Genomic DNA, 23488 nt, shown 5'->3' with positions numbered 1-23488 from the left:
ATTACAGAAGACTCAAGTTTAAAATGGGAAAAATATCCAAACTCTTTGGTCATTTTTTTAGGGCGATGCTAATGGTCTAATCAGATTCAATGGATTGTGCTAAGCTATGCTAAAAGTTTTACCGCCAGACCCGGAGATCGGCTGAATGGATTTAAAAACGGTAAAATCAAATGTTTAACTCTAGGGAAGCTGGAAAATGATCATATTTTCAAAAAAATATGAGTATATTAATGATAATGATAATATTTTAAATATCATATTTTATAGACAGCAAAATCCACTTTTTGGTGTTTGGACATAAATGTGTGTTGGCAGTGTGTGAACACAACCACCCTACAATAAAAAAAATCCACCCACTCATTAGACATGCCGTTTTGATTCTTTTACCAATGTGATGTCACACTGATAAAACCCCGCCCACAGCCACTGACTGACAGTCTTGCATTACCATAGTTTCCGTCCTGAGTGAGATTTATATATATATATATATATATATATATATATATATATATATATATATATATATATATATATATATATATATATATATATATATATATATATATATATATATATATATATATATATTTATATATATATAAATATATCTTAAAAATTAGATACTATTGTCTCAGACTGTTTTAACAGGAAACAGATCTATTTTAACTGAAAGCGCGCACTGGCGCTTGTTTTACGTGTACTACGTACATGCACAGTTGAACGCACAGCCTGCACATGCATGCATGCACGACCTACGTGTACAATGTATGCAGGGTTTCAAAAATCTGCCGATGTGCTTACAGTATGCGCACACTCTTCTGATGACGAAAATTGCGCCACACGCACTGTACGCAGACCCTCGTGTACACTTAAAACAGACTATACTTCGGCCTTTACCCTTTAAATTGCACAAAAGTAAATAGCAATTGTGCATCAATTTTCATATATCACAAGTTTTTATGCTATATTGATGTGGTTTTTTTCAGGCAATATCGCAGTGTCTAAAGGTGAAAATATTAAATACTTTTTTATTTGTAATAAATAAATTATATTGTAATAAATAAATAAATGCAATAAAGTATATATTTTATACATAAAATTATCACAAAAACGTTTTATTGGTTAGTGTTACACTCTTAGAGGTTTTACCAACAACGGCCACTAGGTGTCTTGTCACAAATTAATAAATGACTGTCACTGCATTATTATTACTGCTAAAAGGTTTTTAAATGAAACTACATTCTTAGTCCTTTACAACTATATATAGTTTTTTCGTAATAGATGAAAATGTACATGCAAAATATTGAAGTAAACTTAAGTGCCAGTTAAGGGTTTAAATATGGTACGGCATGTTTGGTTGGAGGATAAAGCTGCATTCAGACAGCCAGCGATATTATCGCTGTGTGTCGCCCGTCTCTTTCAATGAGGCATTTCTAAATCTGCTTGTCATAAACGAATGAGTACCATCCAGTAATTCAGGAGTCGACAGGGGTATTTTGATGTCATCCGCCCAACACCGTATGAAGTCGACCATGCCCAACGGCATTGTTTTTGGAATGATTTATCGTGAGACAACTAAATTACGTTTCAGTCGTATAACATCGGTTATTGGAAATGCTCTCATTTCACAATAGTTGTTTTTCAACAATAAGAAAATAACGCTAAAGTTTTGCACAAATCTTGAATGGAAACGCAGCTACTGTCTCTTTTGGTAAACGAGTGAGGAGCTCATTTGCATTTAAATGGAAAATGTCATGCAATCCCATTTACTAAAGGGGCTCACACACCGGAAGAGAAGCGCAGCGCCGTGCCACGCCACGTCTAGGACAACTCGGAGGTATCATACACCGGAAGTGCACATTAAATAGCGTGAGCTTCGTCAGATAGCGTCAAAATGCAAAATATACGTTAGCAGTCAATGTTAATCGTTAATGATTTGTGACAAATATGATGTAATTTAATGTAAAGTATGTGAGTGGCGCGACAGGGATTTGAGCAACTTTCTGAGTCGTAGCTGGGCGCCGTGGACAGGCGAAAACAATGTGTTTGCTTTTTTTAGAATGGCGCGGCGCTAAGCTGCGCGACCCCATTTATTCACTTATTGCTTTACTTCGAACCAAATTGTGTCTTGATGTAATTACAAAATTACCTCTGCTATTTTAATAGCAATTTGTTTTGGGTTTTAATGCAACCTATAGTTGAACTAAATGCCAAAATGTTTGTTACATGTCAAATCTATTGTTTGCGATTTATTAAAACAACCTTCCCCAACCATTTGTGCTACAGATGTAAAGAATAATAAAAGATGAGAGGTCTTTTAGGACCTTACCACTGGAAGGTCTAATGTTTACCTTGGACCGCATAAATATCCAGGTAAAGCATTTGAAGTTATTCAACAAATAAACACACACAAACAGGATTTCAATCGATAGCCTAGCAAAGAAATCACATAATGCACCAAGCATGCTTTTTTCAAGGCCAGGGATACTTTCTGATGTGCAAATCACAAATATATAGCGAGTAAACCATTAAACTGTATTCAGTCAAACGCGTTGGCTGTAGTTTCTAATCACTGCCCACAAAAGCCCAGCAGGGAAACTTTGGTTTCATGTCGGATAGACACAGGCTATCCGCGGACATCTGAAATCTTCGGCCATCTGGGTTAAACGCTAGGTAGGAGTAGAGGAGACGCGTTTTCGTGTTGGCTCTGAAAGGACAGCCGTGGCCGAAAAAGGGATTTCTAACAAAATGTGGCAATAAAATACAATCGTCTAGCAAGCATATTGTTACGTCTTTGAAAGGGTCACACACTTACATGCCAGTCTTTTGTTTTAAACCGCCCCTTTTTTTATTTATTTCCAGCCCTCGAGCTACAGCGCGCACTAAAGCTGGGCTTGTATAAAAGCAGATGTGCGTTGCAGGCCTGACCTTGGTTGCTATGGGTACTAGGGACAGACTTATATTCAACCGCCTGCCTGAGTTCCTGCTAATTGCCGTTGCCGTAGCAACGAAGCACCTGATGTAATGGTAGGAAAGGGCAATAATCTTACAAGGGTCCATTTATTTATAGGGAGCTATTCCACCCCGAGCCTGTCAACTTGAAACGGACCTTAAACCTTAATGTTTATTATTTGAAATATGTATGTATATTTAAAACAACATACTTTCGAGAGCACACAGTGGGGAATCAAATTTCCTGAAACAATCAGTCACATTTTAATGCCTTTATCAGGAAGTACTTGAGATTTATGCGTAGCTGAAAGCCACATATGACCTAATATGAAAGCAAACGGATAACATGAGCATTAATATTTCACTCTTTAATAATTATCAAAAAGGTAAATAGCATGTACATATTATTGGAGATGGGAAAATGATTGAAAAAAAAACACACGCTGAACTGGGTTGACCTTCATCGTTCAGCCTGTATCACTCATGGAGATGCTGTGCAGAAAACGACAGTCAAGACGTCTTGGTTTACAGGGTTTGTTCCTCCTCACATCCTTCGAGCTTTGCGAGGGCGACAGCCATTGTGTGGCACCGGGGTGTTGTCTGTGATGGAAACAACCTCCAGTCCTCCCATGGTTAACCCTTTAATGGCAGACTACACACAGAGGGAAAAGAAATCAATGTAGGCCAAGTATGTTAGCTCATGGCAACACGATTTCTCTAATGGACAAAAAGAGCACCTGGTTCCAAATACTCCTAAACCTGTTACATATGTAAGTGTTCATATTATTGCATACATAATAAAAACTAGGATTGCATGATATTGAACAAAAATGCGATGTGTTATAACTTGCTAAAATGCAATATAATAATGCTTTAAATTTGTAAAATCTGATTAAAAGTCCACTATGTAGATTTTTAGCAGCATCTAGTGGGAGATTGTGAATTGCAACCAACAGCTCAGTCCCAGTGCAACATGACTTAGGATAACAGTGCTGCTTACACACCAAAGACGAATCATCGCGTTCCTAACTCTAGATTACTCGCGGGATTTAACTTGTCATGTGTCTTGACATTTAACTTGTCGCTGGAGTTAAATATTTTCAACTTGCGCAAAGACGCGTTTGGGACGAATAGCGCATTTTTGCGTCAATCACAACGGCCTGTGCGAGTTTGCGTCTATTCGCATCTTTGCATTGATTTTGTACGTAATCTACTTGTGCAATCGTTGAATTTGCGTTTTGGTGTGTATGCCCCATAACAGTTTGAGGCCGGAAGTTGGCGGAGAGAAACACGCTACTTCCATGTTTTGGACCGTTTCAAAGTTTTAAACCACGTTAATATTAAGCAAGTTATTTAAAAGATTTAATTGAAAATATATATTTATGATATATGAGATGCAATTACATTTTATATAAATATATACTTTATTTTATATAAATATATGAAGTTTTGTTGCAAAACGAGATACATCCGTTTTTAACATTTGTCAAAAAAAGTTTATTAATCATGTTATTATTAATTATTAATGTTATAATCATGTTATTATTTTGTTTTTTGGTGCTACTTAGCTGTATTTTTTAAGTTATGAAGGTTTAAATCAAAACAAACCAACTGCAGTTGAATTGATATTAATTGGAATGCACAACCAAAAAACGAGATTTCTGAAAAATTAAAAAAAAGTTTATCTCGTTTTGCAAAGAAACTCTTCATATACTATATTATATATAAATATGTAGGGTGATTGCAGAATAAGTGAGACATTTTTTGCCATTGAGGTGTGTGTGTGTGTGTGTGTGTCTGTAAAATAATGTAAAAGGTAGACAATTGTTAAGTTTTTTGTTTGTTTGTTTTAAGTCAAATGTATAGTTTAGTATCCATCTGTTTTGTTATAAATAATATGATAGCAATATAAATTGGACACAAACCTTAAATAAAAATAACAATAACAAGGCTTGAGCATTTGATTTTATTGAAAAAACATTTTTATACTCCATTTCACAACTAAATAAAAAAAACAATATTATAGTGATCATTTAATTTTTTTTAATTTAAATTATTAATTTTTTACACAATAATCAACACACACATCTCTGCTACAAATGAACACATAGGGCTCTATCTTACACCCGGCCCAATGCAGCGCAATGCAAAGTGTCTTTTGTTTCCACCCTGCGCAATTATCATTTTAACGTTCAGTTCAGCGCCACGTTGTTTAAATAGCAAATGCATTTGCGCCCCCTTATGCACCCATGGGCGTTCTGGTCTGAAAACGAGGTGTGTTCAGGCGCATTGTTGACCCGTTGCTTTTTTGAGGCAACTAAAATAGACTACGCCATTGACCAACAAAAACCTGGTCTAAAGTCTAAAGTCAATGGCGCAATATGTTTTTTTGTTATTTAATGAGCGTGTTAGTAATATGCGCTTATAAATGGGACGACAATGCGGGTTTGCTTATCACATACATGAATGCGCAGCAGCACAGAAACGCTTTTAAATATGAAAGATTAAAGGATTGAATATAAAAGATTATTACTGAGTCTCTTGGACATAAATGAGGAATAATTAAGAGACGTTATGCTGCATTTAGGGGTTGTGTACACCAAAACTTTTACGCCCGCGGCCGGCGCATGTTTTCAATTGTTTCCAATGGAAGCTCTGCGTTTTTCAAATAAGCCAGCAGCTAGCGGGTTTTTTCCGCCCTGAAAACCGGCGCTCGGCGGTTTTTCCGCGCTCGGCGCTGAGCGTCGAGAGTTGAAAGAGATTCAACTTTGGGAGAAAAGCTCCGCTCGTCAATGTCAGTTCTCACACGGCCGCCCAATCACAGTGGAGGAGGGGCGGGACATTACCACAGCAACCAACCGGCTCGCAGCTGAAGTATCACAGCTACCAAAGTGCAGAGCGGAAGAAAGCTGGCACTCAGCTGAAAAACAGCTGGCATTCGGCGTCCTCAAGACGTTTTCAGCCGCGTTTAAAAGTTTTGGTGTGTCCAGCCCCTTACACCAACCGCGGTAGAGGCGTGAAGCGTTTTTCCCGTCGTTAAATTAGCAAAAGTGGAATCGGACACGCCCATTTACACCGTGTGCTTTAGACGATGCGCTTAGATCGTTAAAATAGGGCCCTTAAAGTTTGTTTGTGGGACCTGCTGTTATCGTACAATTACACCGAAAGTGACAGGAGTGCAAACGTTACAACTTACCCCATAGGTGGGGTTCATTGTAACAAACAGAGGGTTTGTTGTAACACCTGCTAGAAAATGTAAATGTAAAAGTTAAACTTAAATATAAAAATTAAACTTAAAAAAGTCAGAATTTTTTTACTGTATAAAACACAATGGACCTGGCGTAAATCAAGGTGAACTGGCCTCTACTACTGTAGTAGTCAGGTGAACCCGATTTACATCACCACAGTTGCGGCCTCGCATTGATGCGTGTATGCCGACCGCTGTTTGCCTAAATGCATCTTTATTCTAGAAGTTTCTGACCTCACTGAATAAAGCAGGGTAGGTAAAGGAGTCGTGCGAGTCTTAAAGCCCTCCTGTTGCCAGCAGCTCTGGAGGGGTTCATTAGATCCTCATCCAGTCTTAATGTCCTCCTCTGGCTCAGACTAAAAGCATGTGGACCACAACGGAGCTCGGGGAACTCATCGGTCAGTTTCAGAGTATTGATTGAACACCCATCTTTCATAACTGATGTTATTGCTATTGAAATGATGACTTGGATGATGAAGTGATTGTAAAAATTTTATATAAATCACATGAAGCATTATTAATCTACTGTAATAATGTTACCTCACTCAATGGTACTGAGATTCACTGAAATAATACACTGATGCCAAGCGTTTTGTATTGTTGCAATCCCACTTCAAACCTGTTCTCGATTATTTTCTGATAAATGTTGAATTTCATAACAACCACTTCAATTAAACTATATGTTTTGTGTGTTTTCTCAGGTTTGATTTTTTTTTATAGAAGTGTTCGCTGAGGCAGCTGCCCACACATAGGGTTAAAAATCGACACAACTCCTTAAAGGAAGAGTTCATTACTATTTGAAAATGTATTCAGTGAAATTGATTGTAATAATTTCACTCTTTAGATTGTCACGGTTTTTCAAAAGTGCTAATGAAATATTGTGTTAATATAAATCAGCCTCTTGGGACAGAACAAGTGTCTGTAGTTGAAGACCCAGTCTGTAAAAACCCAGCTTATTTGTCATTTTTTCATCCTGGATAATTTAAAGAACATTTTGTCAAAATCTAACCTTGATATCTTTAATATGGGTTGAAATAAATGCCAGGATATTTAAGAATTTTATGTTAATAAATATTGCAATGCTTATCAAACTGCATAAGTCAATCATTTTATATTTAGCCATTTTACTTCATTAAATTGAAATAAAAATTATAATAGTGACAGTTACAAATGTAATACACCGCATTTGCATATACAGTTTTTACAGGCAATGGACTACTTGCACAACTACTACCGTGTTTACTTCTACATCTCGGTTGTTTCAAAAATGAAAATGTTTTATGCTCAGAATACTTAAAAAAATAAGGCCATGTGTCTCAACTAGTTTTGATCTAAATTAGTTAAAATTACAAAAAAAGTAGTGCTTTTACCAGCAAAGGCCACCATGTGTCATTGGTTTGCTACATCCTATTGTCACAAATTAATAAATTACTGTCAATGCATTATTATTACTGCAAAAAATGTTTTAAAATATGAAAAGGAGATTCTAAGAGCTTTTCAATGATATATAGGTTGTCCAGATTTTTAAAGATTTAAATAATAAAATATAAGTGTTATAAATATGTATTAACTCTTTCCCAACCATTGACGAGTTAACTCATCAATTAAAGTGCACCCATTTCATTGCTAAAAAACAATACTATTTTGTGTATTTTCGATCTGAAAAGCGTGAAAAGTGTCCCTGATTGGCCAGCTTATCTGTACGTTGTGATTGGCCTGAATACCGCTGACGTCAGCGGAAATGTGACGCTCCTTACCATGTTTAAAAGATTGGCTTACAATTCAATGCTAATTAAATAGGCTGTGAGTCAAAGCAGGAGGAATTATGATAATGTTGGTCTTGTCTACATCACCAATCCCAGGAAGTGAACTGTTACCTACAATCCGTGTGTTTGTTGTAGTCCAAAAAAGAGATTTATGATAACTCGCGTCATTGTTTACTTTGGGTTTGTACCTTTTGCATATCGTTAACATGTACTAATACACACTTACACACCAAAGGAAATGTAAAATTGTGAATCGGTGCTTCTTTAAAGGAAAAGTTGCCTTGCAATGACCCTGCAATCCGTATTTCCTCTATTATCCACCAGGTGGCGCTCCTACACAACTTATAAAACCCGGACGCAACCCCTTAGGGCAAACAGTAAGAACTTTGTGTACGTTTTGATCATCACATATTTGAGAGGGGATAAAAAGAGAACAAATGAAGATAGGATGAATTTTTTTTAAAGGGATAGTTCGGCCAAAAATGATATTAAACCCATGATTTACTCACCCCCAAGCTGTCCGAGTTGCATATGTTCATCGTTTTTCAGACAAACACATTTTCGGATATTTTAGAAATGTTTTAGATCTTTATGTTGATTAAATGTAAAGTTATGGGGTCCACGACCTTCAAGTCCAAAAAAAGTGCGTCCATCCTTCACAAATTAAATCCAAACGGCTCCAGGATGATAAACAAAGGTCTTCTGAGGGTAATCCGAGCGGTGTTGTTGTAGAAATATCCATATTTAAAACTTTATTAATGAAAATAAATACCTTCCGGTATCGCCACCATCTTAGACTCCTCTGTATTCAGGAGAGAGTATTAGCGTAGTGTACGCACTTTTCTTAGTGACGTATGACAAATTCGGAGGGCGGGGGCACAGAGCAGCAGCAGAGTAGCCTCTGTAGGCTGCGTAAGCTCTCACCCTGAATGCGGACGCGAATAAGATGGCGGCGCTACCGGAAGGTAGTTATTTACGTTAATAAAGTTTTAAATGTGGATATTTCTACAACAACACCGCGCGGATTACCCTCAGAAGACCTTTGTTTATCATCCTGGAGCCGTTTGGATTTATTTTGTGAAGGATGGACACACATTTTTTGGACTTGAAGGTCGTGGACCCCGTAACATTACATTTAATCAACTGAAAGATCTAAAACATTTTATAAAATATCCGAAAATGTGTTTGTCTGAAAAACGATGGACATATGCAACTCGGACAGCTTGGGGGTGAGTAAATCATGGGTTTAATATCATTTTTGGCCGAACTATCCCTTTAAGCATAGGGTCTGTTCTTTCATTTTATATATTGTATGTTTATATATTTAAAGAACATTTCTGGAAGGCATTAAACTTTTGTGAAAATCATAAAAAAATTATATTAACGCAAATTGCTCATAGAAATCTCATTCTTTTCTCAAAATGGTGATGAAATATGTAAATGAGGTTCTTAGAGCTTTCCAACGATATATAGGTTTTCAAGATTATTTTAGCTTTAGAATAAGCTATTATCGGTTTAATAGTTCCGTAAACAATTTGGGCCCACCTGTGGGCCCGTGACCATGGGTGTTGGACCAATTATACTTTTTAAGACCAATGTTATTGGACCCTTTCTCTAATTTAACACATATGTATGTTCACTTTTCAGAGCGCCATCAGTCAAATCAATTCCACTGTAGAAATACCCTAATAAATTAAACTGTCTGTTTTTTTTAAAACTGTCTAGTCTGTTCTGTGTTTCAGCTACAACTTCCATGCGGCTGCTTCCTCAAAATCATTCCACTTGGCTTATAAATTAAACTCCATTTCGTGTTTTCACTACTTTCACCTGCTGCACTACAGGTCTGCGCGTTTTTGTACCTCTCCCCCAATGTTCTGTTCCACACCCACCCGCTCAAACAAAACATTAAATTATACAAAGTAGTGCTGTTGGTTAGTAGTCTTATTATTATTATTTTTAATTACACAAAATTCATGATAAATTAATGTATTTTATAAAATGTCATAAAACTGGGGCCCCCTGGCACTATCTCGCGTCCCCCAGTTTGAGAACCACTGAGATAGTTAATATAAATGAAGGAAACCTGCTGGCTTATGCCAAATGAAATCGCCTTTTAACTGACATGTCCCACGCCGACCATCTTTTCGGAAAACCGACCATGATATGCTCTCTCTCTTTTAAAGTGCACTTGTGGCAACACTGTTGGGGTGGACGAGGGGACCCACACACATTTTTTTGCTTCCGTGCACATGCCCGTGAGAGTTAGTGGGTTAACACTATTGGCAAGGGTTTAAACAGCAATGGTACTTTTACCCATCATTAGTCTTATTTACCTTCTGTTAGTTGCTAAGGAGTAAAACTGAACTGCTATTGTTTGCCAGCTAATCCATTTTCAGATCGGTCTCTGCTGAACTAAAGCTTTAAAAATGGTTATTTTCCTTTTTAGGATAGTGTTGGTGACATTAAGAATATTTTTTGCTTTTGTCTCTATGAATGCAATTTAAAATCTGCTTTCGAAAACTTTTGGTTTCAAACGTAGCTACGGCACATTGTAAACACATATAAAAGGAAAATTGCGTGATGTACTATTTCAAGCCGGAAGTACGTCACAATGTCTTTTGCAATCAAATAATATACTGAAAAAGTGTCACAAAAAATATTAAATATAATTGTGTGATTTATGTATGATAATATTGTATAACATCTCTCAGATCAACCAAAAACTACTCACCAAGCGTCCAGGACCGAGTCCTTTAACCAGCACACGGACATACGTGACCCCCTTCGCCCTCGCCTTCTGCTTAAGACAAACATGCATAAATTCCGGACATTTAGCATAATATAGAACTAATAAATCGCTGAAGAAAACAAAATTGCTGGGGCTTAGAGTCTGGGGTTTGTCTGAAACCACTAATTTATATCATAACGCTTGTGTCCATACAGCAAATGAATGGTTATCAGCGAGAAGTCATATACTGATTATACAGACTGCTGTGAGTCAGACTTCTCATTAGACTCTTCATAGCGGACGCTGATGAAATTACAAAAAAATAGCATGAAAATAGACAAGTGGATGTATAAACATGAAACGGAAATTCTGAATGTTATTTCAATACGCGGACGGTCTAATTATCACTATAAGCATCAACGAAATAGTCGATCGCATACTGCTGTTTAACATTATCTCCAAAGGAAAACAAATAAAAACTTTATCACATACATAATAACACACACACATACACACAAAACATGCAGGTATCTATGGACATGAATTATATGACACTACATACCAAAATAGTGTTTGTTTGAAAGACAACATTTCAATACTTTAAGATCACTTCGCTATGACCCCTATGTGCTGTGTAGGGGTGCTAAAAAGTTCATTTAGCTCTGTGGATGTCTAGCAACATTTGTTTGCTTCAGTTGTGTTTCAATTGCATTATTGCAATGGATTTTTGTTTAAAAAGTGTATTTGTAGGTGTCTACATTTTTTGGGCTCCCTAAAACTCATAAATAATTTTTATTTTTCCATGTTCCTCATATTTAAAAAAATAAAATAATAATGCATCTGTTCAGACTGGCGGCAGGCCTTTAAAATCCAAATAAAGCATGAAAACCAGTCCAACAGTACCTCAAGGACATCTTGGTGTACTTTTAAAGCAAAAAATGACTAGAAAGCAACGTGCTGCCATCCAGTGGACAACATCAAAATAGCAAACATGGTATTGTGACAACAAAAATAAAGTGCATCACTGCATAAAAAAAAGTATAATTCTTCAAATTTAGCAGATGGTTTATCCAAAGCGACTTACAAGGTTTAGGAAACAATAATCTTCAGAAACAAATGAGTAGTTATATACACAGCCATGGAAAAAAATTAAAAGACCACTCCAGTTTTGCCTTTAATTATCGATATGGTATTACGACCATTTCTGTCCAGTGTCTGTTGAATTCCAACAAAAGCAAACCTCATGAGGATAGTAAAGTCACCCAAAAGCAGTGTGAAAAGATGTGTTTACAAATTAGGGTTATTCCATAAAATTTATATTTTTGCAATTTTCCTAAAATACATTACTAGCATTTTGTGTCCGTATAGTTCAATTAAATGTAAAAGGGTTGAAATTTCAAAATAAATTAACAGATTACTTGCATACATTCTCTTTTTGAGGACCAAGACCAATTTCCGGTTTTATTTCATTTTGACAAAATATTTGGGGGATAATTGCAAAAATGTCAATGTGGTGTTACCGGTATGTGTCAATTGGTGTAACTAACTGTTTTTTTTAAAGAAAATATAAATATATTCATAAAAAATGTGGAATAAAATATAATCATCTAGTTTAGTGTAATATGATTTTGAAAATTAATATGATATGATAATTTGTCAAAGATTATTTAGAAAACAGAGCTGTTTTCAGCATATGTCAGGACAAATATTACAAAAACGCATTAAAATTTACATTTAGAAATAACTAATAAAATGATATTTTTATATGTTTTTTTATGATTATGCTTACATGCCATCAAGGTGGATAAAATATTCAATATTTCTCATTCTTTGACGCAATTGGTTACACCATTTAACATTTTCAGATCCACTCAGTCTTAACTTTCATAAAATTGGTGCAAAAGTTTTTTTTTTAAAGATTTTTGAATTTCTCATCTTGCCAAACTGTTTTTGTCAGTGACCCAAATAACTGCAAATAAAATCATTATTTTTTTTACAAACTTGGCAGAAATGTTGTCGGTAGTTGGCAGAATTAAACAAAAATGATAATTTTAATTAAAGGTGCCAAAGAATGCATTAAAATATTTTGCTAAATTGTTCTCTGATATCTACATAGAAGATATGTGGCTTTATTTCAGCATGGAAAGAGAGAGTGTTCAACACTACAGACAGGCTATTAAAACCGCCAGATCTACCTATCTCAGTACGCTTATTAAAGAAAATCATAACAACCCTCGTTTCCTCTTTAGCACAGTTGCGAAACTGACTAGAAACAAAGAACAAACAGAAACCAATAGTAAATTCCAACACAATAGTAACGACTTCATGAACTTCTTTACTAACAAAATTATTTCTATTAGGGAAAACATAGAAACTACGCAAGCAGCCACCACTCAACCCAATAGTACATTTACCACTAGATTATCATACGAACATCTTGAGTTATTTAAACCTACTACAATAGAAGAGCTCTCTAAATTAGTAACGTCATCTAAATCATCGTCCTGTATATTAGACCCCATTCCCACAAAATTACTAAAAGAGGTATTTCATGTAGTGTCCGACTCGGTACTAAATATCTTTAACTCATCGCTAGAATTAGGATACGTTCCAACAGCTTTCAAACTAGCAGTTATTAGACCGCTCATTAAAAAACCAAACCTTGACCAGGGAGATCTTAATAACTTTAGACCAATCTCAAATCTACCTTTTCTTTCTAAAATACTAGAAAAAATAGTGGCAAGCCAGCTACGCACATTCATAGCGAATAATAATACATATGAAAAGTTCCAATCAGGATTCAGGCCCCACCATAGCACAGAGACAGCGCTGCTTAGAGTTACAAATGACCTCCTATTAACATCCGATCGTGGTGAAATCTCAATCCTTATATTACTAGACCTTAGTGCAGCCTTTGACACAATAGATCACAGAATCCTACTCAATAGACTAGAAAACTATGTTGGCATCAGTGGTCAGGCGTTAGCCTGGTTTAGATCGTATCTAACCAATCGATATCACTTTGTTTATGTAAATGAGGAAGAGTCACATCACTCCCCCGTTACATACGGCGTACCTCAGGGATCAGTTCTAGGCCCTATCCTATTCTCGTTATATATGTTACCTCTAGGAGACATTATCAGGAAACATAACATAAGTTTTCACTGCTATGCGGATGATACCCAGCTTTACATCTCGTCACATCCTAGCGAAACCCACCAGTTTGCTAAGCTAACAGACTGCATTAGTGATATTAGGGACTGGATGGCACATAACTTTCTTATGCTAAACTCCAATAAGACAGAGATACTTATTATTGAACCAAATCGCTCCAAACATAATATGTCAGATTACAAGTTGCCCATAGATGGCTGCACGGTGGTGCCATCTTCCACGGTTAAGAATTTAGGCGTAATGTTTGACAGCAATCTATCTTTCGATAGTCATATCTCCAACGTCTGCCGCACAGCATTCTTCCATCTTAGAAATATCTCAAAAATACGCCATATGCTGTCTGCATCAGATGCAGAAAAGCTTATCCATGCTTTTATGACCTCTAGATTAGACTATTGTAACTCGTTACTCGGGGGATGCCATGCAAATCAGGTAAACAAGCTACAGCTGGTTCAAAACGCCGCCGCAAGAGTGCTTACTCGATCTAAAAAGTATGACCACATTAGTCCAATTCTGGCATCTTTACACTGGCTACCAGTTAAATATCGCATACAATTTAAAATATTACTAATCACCTACAAAGCCTTAAATGGCCTAGCGCCCTCGTATATAAAAGAACTACTATCAGAATACAATCCACCACGTAAACTGCGATCACAAAATTCTGGTTACTTAATTATCCCTAGAATATCAAAAGTGTCTAAAGGTGGTAGATCCTTTTCCTACTTAGCCCCTAAGCTCTGGAATGATTTACCAAATAATGTTCGAGTATCAGACACAGTCGATCAATTTAAATCTAAACTTAAGACATTCTTCTTTAACCAAGCATTCACATAGAATGTCCAGTAAATGTACTTTTCACGCAGTAGTTATTTTGTCTAGAACAAAGCACTCACATACCTCATACGGGTAATTTACTCTTGCCGCAATAGTTAGCCTGTCTGGAACCGAGCTGAATTAAACCACTATAATGTATGACACTTGCATTACATGCGAACGGCCCCTACGCTAATAGAATTCTGTTTTTGTCTCCCTGTCTCGTCCTCGACTCTGAGGACAATGAGACAAACAGACCCAGTTCCTGTTGCTGTGAAGGTCATCGCACCACTAATCAACTGGCTGTCCTTCAACGTGACGCCCAACCGATGCGCGACCAACGGCCACCGGCTGAACCAGTTTAATCCGCTTACACGCTTCCTATCCCTACCGTGTCTATATATTATAAATATAAATATTAATCTCTCCCTAGGGTTTTTTGTCCTTCTAGGATTTTTTCCCATTGGGTTTTCTCCTAGGGGGTTTTTTAGTCCCAGGGAGAGTCAGCCAACTTTGGCTTAACTTAGCACTTTACTGTACACGTTACATTATTAATATGCTCGCTTACACGGTTTTTTATCCTTAGCCGCTATATTCTACTTCTTATACTATGTATTGATTTTCAATGTTCTCCTCTACATCTACTCATGTAAAGCTGCTTTGCAACAATTAACAATTGTGAAAAGCGCTATATAAATAAAATTGAATTGAAATTGAATATTAAGTGCAAAAATGATCCAGAAACAGATTATTATGTCCATTTACAACCTTAGGATTTGTCTTTAGAATGAAATGGTCTATTATTACCTTATTTGAAAGGGTCATGAATAATAATGTTGAGCTCTACTCTGATTGGCTGTTTCTCAGAGCAGCCCCTTCAGTAGCTCTGTGTGTGTATAAACAGATCTTATGTTTGAGTCTGTATCAGATGAAGACAGTGTTTCCCATACATAGGCTCTACTTGGGCGCTGCGCCCAGGTAAATTGCGACCCGCCCAGGTAAAAAAAATCACTTTACGAATTTCCGTATTTTCTGAACTCGACTGGATGACCCGTGTTTTGGAGAGACAGAGAGAGAGAGGTGAGGGCCGGGTGACCGTGAAGATGATGCATGCGTCATAAACTCATCATCCAGCGCGGCAAACTGGATCAACTGCTGCACATACAGAGCAGCCAGGGAACAACACTGCGACCAAAATGGTTGCATATGCTTATGTGCATATGTGTTTATAGCATCCAAGTTGGCTTCATTTTGCGTGCAAGCACGTTGTGTCTCTCCCGTTGAGTGTCCGTTCACGTGCTCTCTGTTTCTCAATGAATTGGGTGCGACGCGAAGCAACCTCAGTGTCACATTGTATCCTTTCATGTTTCTGAACTTGAGCAGAGTTTTACCATTAGAGGTCTTTCTTCACTGAGGACGCGGGACCCGTACGGTTCCGGGTTTATATTTCAAATGGTCAGTCGGGTCCGGGTCGGTCCTAGTTCATAACTTCGGGTCCCAAGTCTGATTAATATTGTGTGTAAAACCCGAGTCGATCGGAGAACGGCCGCGAGCGCATAACAACTGGCTCTTGTCACGACCACGTGCCGCTTCATTTTCTTTATCCCATTTTTTTATAATCTTACTATTAATAGACCATATCTTTACTAAAATCTAAACAGTTTGCACAGAGATTGTAGCAAAAAGCAGTGCTAATAATGAATGAGCAAAGCTCTAGCTGACTCAGGATATAAAAAACGCAAAGCTGTAATGTAAAGCGTGTCATCGGGACAGCAAGTAGACTTTTAAATCTGAAATAATTAGTGGATTATAATCGGCAAAAGGGAAATAGAAAGCAGAAGCAGTAAAAGTGCCTATCTAATAGAAATTATTAACATTATAACATCAGTAACATTTATAATCTATAGACCTGCACTGTCTATTAATAGGCTGAAGTATACATAGTATTGTATATAATTGAGTTTGATAAAAGGGGTCATCAAATTGCTTCATATATCAGTGCAAAAACATAGTGTTTTCGTGGTGCTTTGACAAACAGTGTCAGCTTTGTTTATGGCAAAGAAAGTTTGGGGTGGTTAGATTAATGAACTATAATGTGAAATTAATATTAATGTTTAATAAATCAAAGTATTGTGTTGTGTCACACATTATTAGTTCTTTGTCACATGTATAATAGACCATTTTTTGTCGGTGGATAATAATGATTGCCCTTTTCACCAGCTACCACCACAAGTAAATTTCAGATCTGTGGGAAACACTGGAAGATACAGATTTTGAGGGATAATCAATTGTTTGGAGATTGTTAATGAACGTCTCTCAGTGGTAAGTTTGTGTTTTTTTTTTCAGTATGGACCTGCAAAACGTAACTGTAATGTAAATAGTAGAACTTCAGCCTAAGCGCTAGCATTAACTAGCATATAGCGCTAACTCAACAGTCACAACTTTTTTTGAGCATTGTAACTACATTGTAATTAATTTAATGTGTAATTTAATGTTAAGAGCGTACATCTCGACTGTAATATCACAGTTGGTGTTATGTTGAGATTGGTCTGTTTTCCAGCGGTCTTTTGCATGCATGAGGTTTGAGGAAACAATCGAGTTTGAGGCTCACGATATTTCATTTCCACACACAGAACTCTTAGTATTCATCTATGCTGAGGTAAATATAAGCTTAAAGGTGCCATAGAATGTAAAGCTATTCTATGGAACCTTTAAACTTATATAAATGGTAAATTTAGAATAACTAAATATAATCTTGAAGTGGTCTCTTAATTATTTCTGCGGCTGTGAATGTGTATATATTACTCTGTATGATAAATCTCACCGCAGCAGCAGAAATCCCAGCAGTCTGTGCAGCAACAGGGGTGGATTTCTTCACGTTCTTGAAGCCCTCTGAGCCGCACGAGGTTCGGACCATGTACTGACCCGCGCTGTCTGTCACCTGAATGTGTGTGCTGGTTCGAAATCAAAATCAGAATACAATGAGAACGTTTATCACAACAAACATGTCTGACCTAAAGTTAACAAGGACAGTTGGATTTATGTTTGGTAATTCGTACTTGTTGTACGTGGCTTTGATGTGTGCGATTGGTAACTCTTCATACTTCTTGCTGTCCCATCTCTGCGAGCTCTCCTCGCCGGGAAATGGAGGGAAGAGACTAAGCAGAATAAAATACAAGCAAAAGCATTTATATTTTACTATGAAAAATAATTATATCTATACTATTCAAATGCATAAGTTATTTTCAGAAAAAAATGTAATAATGAATATGTTCAACTGTACAGATGGTCAGTGTTTGTGTATAAGACATACTCCTTCAATCTTGTTCTGATGGGTGCCGATGGGTTATTTGTGTCCACGCCGGGTTTGACTTCAGCCTCTTGTAATCGGATGGCACTGCATGACAGCGGACGTGAAAGTCTTACATTTTCTTCACTGCAAGAGACAAACAATGTGTGTGCTTTTAGGGGCTACAAAAATTGAATTTGGGGACAATTCAATGGTATTGAAAAGACAAGGAGAGCCAGGATTATTTCTTCAAATAATGGTGTGTTTTCCGTCATGTACATGCATGAGGATGGCATGAGGGTAAGTAATCAATAAGATACATTCAACTTTTTCTTTAATGTTGCTTAAACACTCAGAACATGCCAATTAGACCCCATATAAAAGGTACTGTGGTAATACCATGGTGCATTTATGAAAACATGTTAATGCCATAGTGCTATGAAGGTTAAATTATGATATATAATTTAAAACGTTTTAGACTTTTATATTGCACGTGCATGTGCACTGTCAGAAGATGCATCTTTACCACAGTTACGTACACAATTCCTCCAATCCCAGCGTGAAATAACGTGAACGTAAACGTGACAGACAACACTAACATCACATCACACATCAAAATTACACAAATGCAAAGTTAACTGTAGCTGTTAGCAACCACACAGATAACTTACATCAATCGTCCCGATGAATTTAGTGTCTCAAGCAGCGGCTGACGCGAACTTTTGAATAGACTGTATAACCTACGATACATAATGTGTGTGTTTAATTCAAGCACTTTATCCAAACACGCGCATTACTTTACGCTGCTCTGCGGACATTGAGGGTCATGTGAAACGGAATATTACACTGTTTCAGAGGGGTGTTTTACTTATCTTTGTATCTTTGTAAACTAAATAAACATGATTTTAAAATGTACAGATACAGTCTTTTATAATTAGGTTATATTATTATCCACAAAAAGCGCACTTTTGTGTTAATATACTGATATTAACGCACTCTCACCCCTATTTCCAAATGGTTGCGTCCGTTTTGCCAAACCCGCAACGCATTGTGGGAACGCACGTGCGGTCAACATGGCGGCGCCCTTTAGGAGCGTATATCGGCCGCTATTTAGAATAATAACAGGATCTGGGAGATTAACGTTAGGGTTGCGTAATATTTCTTCTGGTAAGAATCTGTGGTGCGCGAAAAATCTCAAAACTGCGAGTGTTGCGTCTCCATGGTCGCTACACGGCGCAGTTTGTCTGCAAAGGCTGCCTGTCATCTCTCAAGACAGAAGCCCCATAGAGGAAGAATTCATGGAGCTATTGCAGCAGGTAAATTAAATATACTAAGTACTACTAGACTGGTTTTAGGGAACGTATTAAGGGGAGGTTTATTATAAGGGTAAGTTCCTTTTTTGGCACATGCTGTTATTGTAAATTCATGCAAAATTTAGTTCATTCAGCACATGACGTCAGGTGACAACATGCCCCAATGGGAGGTTAGGTTGACAGTGAAGGCTGCCACTGCAGACGTCAAAAGTTTAAAAACTAAACTAGGTTAAATTGTTAAGTTGTGTGGGCTGTCACGATTATGACATTTGGCTGATAGTTAATTGCCTAAAAATTGTGCCGATTATGACAATTAATTATTTGTTTTATTGCTTTGACATTTAATTCTTATACATTTTTGTTGTTGTTTGTTCATGAAATCATTTTCACACATTGTTGTGATTATTTAACTTAAATCTTTTGCAAGGTTTACCTGGCAGTAAATATTAATACTAATAAAACGGTTAGTTCCAATTAGGGGTGCTTAACGATTAATCGCGATTAATCGATAGCAGAATAAAAGTTTTTGTTTACATCATATGTGTGTGAACGGTGTATAATAATTATGTATATATAAATATGCACACATGCATGTTTAATTATAAGAAAAAAAATATTTATATATTAGGTATTTATATTTATATATAATATAAATTATAAATAAATATACAAATGTATATACACATGTAAACATTTCTTAAATATATACATGCATGTGTGTGCATTTATTTATACAAAGTTATTATATACAGTTCACACAAATATATGATGTAAACAAAAACTTTTATTCTGCTATCGATTAATCGCGATTAATCATTAAGCACCCCTAGTTCCAATCCTTGATTCTGATTGGTCAATAGGTGTGCTTTATTCACGATAAAACACAGCTATTACTGCTTCACCCAACGGTTCTTTTTATCAATGCACGCTTAGAAACACCCTTAGCAATCACACATATCGGTTTGTTGTTTTTATTTGAGCTTTCATGCATATTACACATTGGAACACATTTTTGTTCATGGTCAGGGACTATTTTTTCTAGCGGAAGGAATGCTTTTTATTGATTTTACTCCATGAAAGTTGCACTATTTTTTTTTTACTTTAATATTGTGTGGTACCCGTTTTATAAAAGCAATAAGGTACTTGAGGCAAGTGCTTTAGGCAAGTGCTTTTACGACTCTGCTTCGCGTCGTGCCTAACAACGCCCTTCAGCCATTACTTATTCACAAGACAGCACAGCTTCTCGTACCTTATTGCTTACACATAACTGAAAATAAAAATGCAATCAAAATAAACTGACCTTAAATACAGGCCTTAAATAGTAATAACAGGCCTTAAATAGTAGCCAATCCTACTAAGGTCATATTAGTACTGGACCACATGGCTGCAGTGGCTGTTACTTCTTATCAAAGTTTTGCAGCATTTCTTTAAATGCAGTTTTTCCCACTGTATTGAATGCATTAAGGAGCGCCATCTGATACAGTCTCGTTTATACAAGCGCTGCAGCTCCCCCTTGTGTTTTTTAGAGCGATATGCAATTTTTGCGACGAGGTCAAGTAATCGCGCTGAGACGATTACTTAATCATTGTGACAGCCCTAAAGCCCCGGTCGCACATGAGCCATTAGCAACATGTTTTTGTTTCAGATGGAGTTAGAGAGAAGTTTACTTTCAGACCACGAGTTGAGGCTCTTGGAAGACGCAGCACGTATGAGTCGGAAACAGGAGGAGGACTACGATTCGGATGAAGAGAAGGATTATGAAGATGAAGAAATTGTTACAGCACAGGATCAGGAAGATACATGGGAACAGAAATTCAAGCAGTTTCATCCTGCACAGAGGTCCAAAGGTGAGCAAAAGTATTCTTCAAGGTCAAATTTGAACACATTTTAAAGTAGTGTTATATAAAGGGCCATCTATAGATCAGCATCTGATTCGCAAATATCTCCACAGGTGACAAGCTCGATGTGAGTTCTTCAGAGCGTTGTTTAGCAGACAGCCTGATTTTGCTGGTCAAACAAGATATTGGAAGTCAAAAGGTTTGGCTTTTGCCTCAGATACAGTGGCAGGCTGGAGAGACTCTTCGACAGACAGCTGAACGTGCCCTTGGAAATCTGCCAGGTGATACCTTTTATTGACTTTTCTGTTTAGAGTTGTTCTTTTTGTACAAGTATAGCTCAGACTCATTTATGTGGCACTGTACAGGGTTTCCCGCAGAAAATGTGTTAGTTAAGGTGGTAGGGTTGGGGGGCGTGGCAATCAAAGGGGCTTAGGCGTAACAATGAAAATTAAAATATTTTTATTTAAAACACTCAACTTAATTTTGAAGAAACTATGACAGAAAATTAACACATACTAGATTATTAATGAATTAAATGTTTTTAACAGATACCCTTTAACGGGAATAGCTGTCTGATGAAGTGAAACTAAAGGGTTAATAAACACAAACTAAAGCGAACGTCTGGCGAACGATGATAGATAGCGCAAAACTTGTAAAAACTGATTATTTCCCACTATTAATTTCAGTATCTTAAAGGAGTGTAACTACTGTAGCATGTAAATAATGTGAGCAGAGCGCTCAACAATTATATCTAATAGGCACGTGAAACCTAGCTAGCAGGTTGCTCAAACAACAAAATCACCAGTTAACTTACTTTAAATTTGCATGAACTATAGACTAATACAATAACAGGCTTAAATAACCCCAAAACATAAGTCCACTTACAGTTGTCACAGACACGTGTTTTACCAACTGGCTATCCTCCAGACATGACGGACCACGTCTTTCTCATTTTGGCCGTGTGGCGCGCGTGCACGCTCGCGGTGTGAAGAGCATCCTCGCTATTCTCCGAGATGTTTTATCAACTGGCTACTTATCCTCCAGACAGTGACGGTCCGGACCACGTCTTTCTCATTTCGGCCGTGTGGCGCGCGTGCCCACACGCGGTGTGAAGAGCGTCCACGCTATTCTCCGAGATGCACTTGACAGGCTTTTTGCCGCAATTTTTGTTTTAAACGACCTAGTTAAGGCGGTATGGTTTCCCAGCTTAGGCGGGCCGCCCAAACTGAAAAGTGCTGCGGTAAACTCTGATGTAACATTGAAAATCTAGCAGCATTACTTTACCATAACTAAATTAGAATAAATTACATTTTTTGAGGAAAACATTTCAGGATTTTTTTCCATATAGTGAACTTTAGTGGACCTCAACAGTTTACAGTTTTAATGCAGCTTCTAAATGCAGATCCAAACCGAGGCATAAGGGTCTTATCTTGCAAAACAATTGCCATTTTCACCTTTTTTAACCACAACTTCGCATCTTGCACTAGTAAATTATTGTTTTTTTTTTGTATGAAAGTGAAGTAATCCTCTAAGTCTGATGTACTTTTATCTTGTAGGTGCAGATCTGAAAGCTACTTTCCTTGGCAATGCACCTTGCGGATTTTACAAATACAGATACCCAAAAGACATTCGAAAAGAGGGCAGCGTTGGAGCCAAAGTGTTTTTCTTCAAGGCCATGACGTGTAACCCCAAGCACTTACCTTTAGAGAAGAATTCATTTGCCTGGGTTAAAAAAGATGAACTTCAGGAATTCCTCAAGCCAGAATACCTGAAACAAGTCAATCGCTTCATCATGAGCTTGTAATATAAGAAGAATATGCAGGATGTGGACCGATTGTATGTTATTAACACCTTTTCATTACTAGCTTATACACATGTACATTGTCACCGTGGCTTTTCACTGTGTATTCACTGATTAATCTTGCTGTAATGTTATGAATGAGAACTTTGTACCCTGACTGCTTATGTAACATTAAATTGCCCGTTTTTCCACTTGTAAAAGCTAATGTAATTTTTATATTCCTCTGATTAGTCTCTTATTATTATCGCTTCATGTTTAAAATATTACACCATATAATTTTCACAGTCCTAATAATGGCATAATAAAAATGGATGGCCAAAATGAGTCATAAAAACAGTCATCTTTTGCCACTTGAGGGCAGTAGTAGGACAAGGAATGGCGTATAGACACTTCGGTACATAAAGACCACCCACACACCCCCCTCTAAGACATCCTTTATATGTTTGGCCAGCATCTAATGTAAATGTCTTGTACTTTGGTTCATCTTGTGTTTCTATAGTTCCCCTTTTCCCGCTGTTGTCACACAGTCCTTGATTTTTGTGCTTTGCTTGTGGAAATGGGGAT

At 37.0% G+C, this 23488-nt stretch overlaps 2 protein-coding genes across 2 annotated transcripts; one reads left to right on the top strand and one right to left on the bottom strand.

The window, feature by feature from the left end:
* Nucleotides 1-3305: 3305 nt before the first annotated feature.
* Nucleotides 3306-18817, bottom strand: mrps11 (mitochondrial ribosomal protein S11). Its single transcript, XM_065294219.2, has 6 exons — nucleotides 18644-18817; nucleotides 17997-18119; nucleotides 17743-17841; nucleotides 17508-17637; nucleotides 10697-10762; nucleotides 3306-3604 (listed from the first exon to the last, which is right to left on the bottom strand). Exons 1-6 carry the CDS (start codon nucleotides 18721-18723, stop codon nucleotides 3497-3499), a joined length of 606 nt encoding a protein of 201 aa, XP_065150291.1. The 5' UTR covers nucleotides 18724-18817; the 3' UTR covers nucleotides 3306-3496.
* A 195-nt stretch (nucleotides 18818-19012) lies between these two features.
* mrpl46 (mitochondrial ribosomal protein L46) lies at nucleotides 19013-23149 on the top strand. The gene is made up of 4 exons (XM_065294218.2): nucleotides 19013-19288; nucleotides 20931-21132; nucleotides 21237-21404; nucleotides 22680-23149. Exons 1-4 carry the CDS (start codon nucleotides 19046-19048, stop codon nucleotides 22925-22927), a joined length of 861 nt encoding a protein of 286 aa, XP_065150290.1. The 5' UTR covers nucleotides 19013-19045; the 3' UTR covers nucleotides 22928-23149.
* The last annotated feature ends 339 nt before the right edge of the window (nucleotides 23150-23488 follow it).

This window comes from Paramisgurnus dabryanus, chromosome 2 (genome assembly GCF_030506205.2).
Source record: "Paramisgurnus dabryanus chromosome 2, PD_genome_1.1, whole genome shotgun sequence".
NCBI classification, from domain to species: Eukaryota; Metazoa; Chordata; class Actinopteri; order Cypriniformes; family Cobitidae; genus Paramisgurnus; species Paramisgurnus dabryanus.
Note: the sequence above shows the minus strand (reverse complement) of the source record. Positions and strands in the feature narration are given on the sequence as shown.

Coding starts and splice junctions, on each gene's coding strand:
- mrps11 (XM_065294219.2), bottom strand. CDS start 18,723: ATGTATCGTAGGTTATACAGTCTATTCAAAAGTTCGCGTCAGCCGCTG. Junction 17,638..17,742: donor ATCAAAGCCACGTACAACAA/GTACGAATTACC, acceptor ATTTCGAACCAG/CACACACATTCAGGTGACAG. Junction 10,763..17,507: donor CTGGGATTTCTGCTGCTGCG/GTGAGATTTATC, acceptor TGTCTTAAGCAG/AAGGCGAGGGCGAAGGGGGT.
- mrpl46 (XM_065294218.2), top strand. CDS start 19,046: ATGGCGGCGCCCTTTAGGAGCGTATATCGGCCGCTATTTAGAATAATA. Junction 19,289..20,930: donor TCATGGAGCTATTGCAGCAG/GTAAATTAAATA, acceptor TTTTTGTTTCAG/ATGGAGTTAGAGAGAAGTTT. Junction 21,405..22,679: donor TGCCCTTGGAAATCTGCCAG/GTGATACCTTTT, acceptor TTTATCTTGTAG/GTGCAGATCTGAAAGCTACT.